This window comes from Triticum dicoccoides, chromosome 3A (genome assembly GCF_002162155.2).
Source record: "Triticum dicoccoides isolate Atlit2015 ecotype Zavitan chromosome 3A, WEW_v2.0, whole genome shotgun sequence".
In the NCBI taxonomy this organism is placed as follows: domain Eukaryota; kingdom Viridiplantae; phylum Streptophyta; class Magnoliopsida; order Poales; family Poaceae; genus Triticum; species Triticum dicoccoides.
In genome coordinates, this window is record NC_041384.1 from 530312649 (window position 1) to 530319420 (window position 6772).

The 6772-nt window shown below is 43.6% G+C and overlaps 1 protein-coding gene across 1 annotated transcript; it reads right to left on the reverse strand.

Annotated features, from left to right (window-relative positions):
- Positions 1-463: 463 nt before the first annotated feature.
- LOC119269006 (protein TIC 22-like, chloroplastic) lies at positions 464-6475 on the reverse strand. Its single transcript, XM_037550748.1, has 7 exons — positions 5934-6475; positions 5215-5289; positions 3895-3954; positions 1481-1540; positions 1326-1406; positions 1215-1250; positions 464-835 (listed from the first exon to the last, which is right to left on the reverse strand). Exons 1-7 carry the CDS (start codon positions 6369-6371, stop codon positions 743-745), a joined length of 843 nt encoding a protein of 280 aa, XP_037406645.1. The 5' UTR covers positions 6372-6475; the 3' UTR covers positions 464-742.
- Positions 6476-6772: the final 297 nt, after the last annotated feature.

A 6772-nucleotide genomic window follows, 5' to 3' on the forward strand; every position in this document is an offset into this window, starting at 1 on the left:
TTTTGTGCAGTAGACAATTTGATATGTAAGGCCCACTTCAAATTTCAAGTCATTTGGACATCTGAGCAGCAAAAAAGTCAAATCGGGCCAAAACAATACATGAACAGTAAACATTTTTATAGACCTCCAATTTGTCTTTTTTGCTTAGAGCTCATCAAATGTCCAAATGATTTAAAAATTGAAGCGGACCTCATTCATCAAATTTTCTAGTGCACAATTTTTTTCTGAATTTTTCTAGTATTTGTTTTAATTTTTTCCATCAGCGCGGGTGCAGACATGGATTTTCACTTCTATCCATATTAATTGTCAATTGTTGCTGATTTAGTACAACATGGATCGGAGGGAGTATTAAATTGACTGCACAAAGGAGTCTTGTGCAACTGGCCTAGTTAGATCCATTCACATCATTCACGGTGAACACATGGGAAACATTGCCTCTGCAAAGTTGCTGACGCCAAACTCGTGAGCGACGCACAGTACATGCATAATTTCGATATTATGCATAGAAGAAACAAGGTATGACGATCGATTTACTTTCTGGTCTACTTTCGATGAGGTTTGTTCACCTTCCGGTCTACTTTGCCGAACGTATTGCTAACGCAGGGAATGACAACCTTGAAAATGAGTCACACATCAGGTCATGGTGTAAAGGGCATGAACATATATACTATCAATCTACCATATCCATGTTCAACTATTTTCGAGACAATACCAGCTGACCACCCTCAATGTACAGAAATATCTACTTGTTGAGGTGTGATGGCTCTGAGCCAATAGCTATGTCGAAACCTGGAGGAATAAAAACGGCATCATCCCATTTCGAGGAGGAGCTATCCTGCAAGCATATACCACTGATTTTGGTAAGGTTATAATATGACATCTAAGGGAAGTAGGGAATCAAATGAAACGAGGTTTGATGAAGTCCATGCAAAGATTCATAAGTGAAGCATTAAACAGCTTCCATATGCAAGATTCTGGAGGAAAAAAGGCACAGTAATGATATGAGATGAGGAAACGGTCCACTGATGTCACAAAACTAGTCTAGCAATGTGATCACATATAATTACGAAAACTTCATGTTAATTTCATGCCTATACTATAGTCTAAAACTACGTTCCAGTCTCTAACTACAGTATTTGTCATGCCCCTTCCATCTAAACAAGGATATGGTTAATTCAACAATATGCTGAAACAATGTTACGGTATTTGTGTACCTTCATTGATGTGATGATATCCTCCAAAGAAGAAACCTGGAAAAGAGAGTGAGTCAACAAATGTGAAGTCAAAATTGTCATTCATAACAAACAAACAAATAAATGTGGCACCTGTGTGTCACCAATCCTAACAGCAGGGATAGGCTTTTGCTGGTCACTAGATGCTCGGTGCAGTGACTTGTCTAAGTCCTCCTAGACAAGTATAAAAAACTAAAGTAAGAAAATATGATAATCAGGTGTACGAAGGAGAATATGATAATCCTGACCTTTCTAAAGAAAACTGGCCGATATCTCTTGTTATCATTCCTTAGAACAAGGCTCCTTGACTGAAAAGCAGGTCAGCGAGTAGGTCAATTGTCTTAAAGATGGAATTCTTACGAGAAAGGAGTTAATATGAAGCAAGACAGTATTGAGCATTAACTAGCTTCTCTACCGAGTGATGCTATAAAATGTAGTAGTTGATCGCGCAGTTTAAATAGGACGACATAGTCAAGATGGTGGTGACATGGTGGCACATAAATGTGCTGATGATGGTGGGGGACTGTGGAGTATGATGGCGCAAGGGGCACAAAGAATCTTGCATTTATTGGGCAATGTCACTGACATATCCACAAACTTCCAGAAGAGCTCAGTGGTTCCTATTCGTTGAGGGCACATCAACTTGGCAAGCATCCTCCACGCCCTACCCACGCCTCGGGCTTCTTTCCCTTTGAAATACTTGGGGCTGCCTCTTTCGGTGTGGCAGCTAAGAAAGGTGATTTTCAATACCTGGAAGACAAGGCGGCTTCCAAGTTGACCACTTGGGATGGGCAAAACATCACTGCTATTGGTCGTTGTGCCCTGGTGAAGTAGGTGCTCTCTTTGCAACTCATCTTCTCCATCACACCGCTCATCTTTCCCCCGTCCACGTTGCACAACATGAACAAAATTGAGAGAGCCTTTCTTTGGAGGGCACGAACAAAACCACCGGTGCTAAGTGCAAGGTGAATTGGAATGCGGTATACCAGCCTAAGGACCTTGGTGGCCTTGGTGTGCTAAACACGGAGTTTGCTCAGGCTCTTCGACCGCGGTGGCTGTGGTTTGTATGGAAAGACCCAACCAAGCTTTGGGTGGGCATGGGAAACCCTTGCGATGAGTTGGACTCCACCTTGTTCTATGCCTCATCGGCCATCTTGTAGGTAATTGCGCAAGGATGCTTTCTGGTATAAGCCATGGGTGCATGACCGCAAGCCAAAGGACATTGCGCCTCTCATCTACAAGGCATCTACTACCTCCGTCCGGGTTTATTGGGCCTTTAAGCCATCCATGTCTGTCCCTGTTTATAAGGCCCCCTGCAGTAACTAGTTTTTTCCGAAGAATCTCTCCCTTCTTTTGCGTTGCTGCATTGGAGCTGGCGCATGGACTTGGCTGATTGGCCATGCATGCACGATGTATGCGCACGCCGTCCATTGCATGCGTCTGGTTAGTTACTAGGCCTAGTTAATAGGGTGGTTCTGGAGTAAATTAAGTTGATTTATTTTCCAAATCTCTAGTTGCGTGCATCTTCTTGGTCTTAGCAATTTGGCTTATGGGCCTAATAAACCCGGACGGAGGGAGTAAAAGAAAAAACTGGAAGGTGCGTGAAGCTCTTAACAACGATGCTTGGGTCTCCAAGATTAGCATCTCATCATCCTTTTCGCTGAATCACTTACGTGAGTTTGTGACCCTTTGGACAACTATCCGTAGATTCCATCTTGACGACAATGCCGAGGATGAGATTGTCTGGAAACACACTGCTAGCAGCCTAGCAGGCAATATACGGCCAAGTCGGCTTATAAAGCGTAATTCCATGGTACTATTCAATCCCCAATGGGATACACTGTGTGGAAGGCTTGGGCACCGCCCAAGGTAAAGTTCTTCGCTTGGTTGGCTATTCAAAACAGGGTATCGACGACGGACAGATTGGAGAAGCGTGGATGGCCTAACCGTGGCCTCTGCCCTCTTTGCAAGCGGGTGCAAGAGTCTATGGACCACCTCTTCTACAAATGCCGCTTCTCCATCCGGCTATGGGGATTGCTCAAAGACTCGCTCCAACTTGTACACATCGACACTTCCTTGTGGCACCTATCGGGCTCCATCAAAGATTCGTGGGTGGGCCTCTCTGACAATTCGATCCCCAATAGGAAAGCGATGGCCTCGCTCACCATGCTCGTTGTCTGGACCATTTGGAGCGAGAGGAATGCATGTGTGTTCCGTCAAGAAGAGTGCTCCACGACGGTGCTTCTCGCCAATATCAAGGAGGCCAAGCTCTGGATCACCGCAGGTGCTACAAAATTGGGTCAAATGATACAGCGAGAGTAGTGTCTAACTGTTGTTTCGAGTTGTTGTGGCACTGTTCGTGTTGTAACGCAGACTAAACTCTATTGCTCTTCTTATTTAATGAACGAGGCAAATCTTTTGCCTCTTTTCAAAAAAAAAACAATGACTAAACCCAAATATTGTTGGCTGTTCTTTGGTAAAAAAAATACTGCGATTAAATCTCAACATGCATGTGTGCACCTAAGAAGATACAAGAATCAATAAACACAGTACTTTGATTTTGTTCATCCTTGGTCTGTGGTTCTCTTACTTTGATACTACTCAACAAATTCTACCATGTACATGAATTCAAAACTATAAAAATAGATGAGGATATTCAAACCTGGAAAACAGGAACTCCTGGAAACCCCTCATTCATAAATTCCCCTCCATCTTGCATCAACTGCAAGATAAAAATGCTAAACTGTTAAGTTATTGCATGAGTGGTTAACTATCATCACAATATAAACGCTCCAAAATGCGAGTGTGAATCAAAATATATCAGCCCAAATGCGTTACAAAAAAAAAGTGCACCAGTGCATGTAGTCTCCAATTAGAGATAAAAAATAGGACAACAAAGAGGTTCAATTCCTTTAAGAAGGAGATGTAAAATGAACACACCTTACTTCACAATGGCTCCACAATTCTCACTAACTGATGAAATGTTATTATTTCCAATAAGGCCTCTATCTTTTATGCTACTTATTGTCACATAAGTCTGGTAGCACTTGCACAAAACAAGGAAAGAAACAATGGAGGCGTAAAGCAGGCAAGCAGCAGAGATGGAATGAACGACAGAACATGCCTTGTCAGTCACATGGTCTCACAATGTTGTCTAGAAATCTATGAAATCCGTTGTCATTTTGTTAGTTGAGAAACTGGCTATCAACCACCCAGTAAAGCACATGGAAATTAGTCAAGGTCACGGATAAGCTGCTGGATCACGAAATCAGTACCGAACATTGAACATGTAAACATACCGTTTTCACCCAGATAGTTAACTTAGCCGTGCCGGAAATGCTATGGATTTGATCTGTCGGATAATAACTAGAGCAAGTAAACAAAGTTTTCCCAACAAAAAATTAGTCTTGCGGTACAGATACTCAGCTGAATATAAGGACCAAGCCCCTTCCCCATTTGAACATTGCAAAACAACTAAAGTGACAGGTCTACCAGGTATCCCAGGGAATTATGCGGATATGTGCTCTCGATATCTTATAGAAAACCGATTAAGAGGGGCAAAGGTGAAGTGTTTAGATGGGTTTATATGGCATCTTGGCGCACTTAAATTCTCAAAGAAATTGTTAAATTGGAGCACTGAAGCATATCTTGTGCTACAGTGAAACTGTTGCAAACAGTGAATAATTGGATGCAATGAAAAATGGAAGCACAGATGGTTGTTTTTCTTTCCAATGAGTATATACATAAATAAAAAGTTAAAACAACAAGGCCAAGTATTTATGTATAATCACAACAAGATCATGTGACCAAAATAATACCGGTTGCAATTTTCTAAAACTCCACTAAGAATATCATCTTGGGTCAACCAACATTTCACAATATCACATAAGGGGAGTATATAATATGATCCGGTAAAATCAATAAGAAGATCAAATTTGCTAATAAATCACATGCACTACCATCTATTTCGAACAAATGTTACCTTAATTGCATTAGCCACCTGAGAAGGATCAGGAAGAAATCTAAATGCCACACCATCAGACTTCAGTTGGATAACCTGAAAACAAAATCATATCATATGTAAATAAGATGCTCCAAAAATAGGTACACATAGAAAACAAGTGACAACGCAGAAGCAGGAGTACATAATTTCCAAAAGATAAATGAACACTAATGACACCTGAATGGGCTTTCTAGTAAACAAGTAGCATCTTCTAAACTAGAAACATTTATAAATTTTGCAAATCCAGTATTTCATATGAAATGCGAACTCGTTTAAATACAAGTAATCAACTTGAGTCAGGACCTTAACTACTAATTAAAAATCTTTCAGAAAAACTAATTCATGAATGCCACCCACAACAAGGCCCTCAAGATATACATGACTAGTGATTTCCAAGAAATATACTCCCACTTAAGGCTTGGAGCATGACATCAAACGATCAGGCAGCTTTAAGTGAACAGATGGAAGTGATGCCCTGACCAAATGACAGATGAATCCCCATTTTAGATATATCAAATTCGCACCCTGCCATGACTTCCATGAGACACGATCACTGTTACAAATTTAATTGGCACGCTAGTCGCTGGACATACAGGATGATTACAGCGCCAAGGCTACTTAGAAAACACACCATTAGAGCATCGCATTCGAGGATTCCGTCGAGCAAAACCTATGGAAACCAAATGCAAGCACCTGACCTTGTTGAGCGCAACAGGTACCACGGTGGAGCCAGCGCGCATATCGTCGTCCATTTGTGCGAGGAGCATATCGGCGTCCTCCCTCCGGAAGCAGAGCATCCCGAGCGCTGGTGGACGCCTCGCGCTTCCGCCCACATCCCCGCCCCCGTGGGTTTTCGACACAAGCATGAATTCCTGGGCGGAGTTAGCGAGAGCGTACACGGGCACCCCGGCGAGCCGGCCCTCGATCTCTGCGACTGGCAGCGCCGCCGACGAAGATGGGGAGGGGATGCGAGCCCATGGCGGCGCAATGGCCCGTGGGAGGGGGAGGGAGGAGACGAAGGAGGTGAGGTGGGTCTGGATGGGGAGGAAGGGGTTTGGATTGTTGGGCTTGCTCAGGCTAGGGTTTGGGGTCGAGGTGGAGGCGGCTTTGTTGAGCCATGGGAAATCGAAAGGCATGGCGGTGGCCGGTGGGGAGATGGAGAGGAACGAAGAGGTGAGCACGGACGAGACGACGAGTCGACGAGCACAAGGGTTTTGGAGAGAATTCTCCGGTCGTTCCACCGTCAAGATGCTGGTGGCAAGGTGAAATGTCTTCATATGTTTTTTCTTTTCTTTTAAACTTTCTATCTATCTGGCGACTACTACGCGCGGGCGCACCGGCCAAAAATACTTCCTATCTATCTGGCGACTACTACGCGCCGGCGCACCAGCCGAAATTTTCGGCCGGTCAACGCCCTAGCGTTGGATACAGCCAGATGTAACCGTCAGATCCAGAGAAAAAAAACCTCGCTCATGTACAACTCCGTGTCCTCTGACTGCCCTCGCTAGCAGCTCGCGGAGCCGCTCGTCTGCGGGCT

Coding starts and splice junctions, on each gene's coding strand:
- LOC119269006 (XM_037550748.1), bottom strand. CDS start 6,371: ATGCCTTTCGATTTCCCATGGCTCAACAAAGCCGCCTCCACCTCGACC. Junction 1,407..1,480: donor GGCCAGTTTTCTTTAGAAAG/GTCAGGATTATC, acceptor ATACTTGTCTAG/GAGGACTTAGACAAGTCACT. Junction 1,251..1,325: donor TTAGGATTGGTGACACACAG/GTGCCACATTTA, acceptor TCTCTTTTCCAG/GTTTCTTCTTTGGAGGATAT.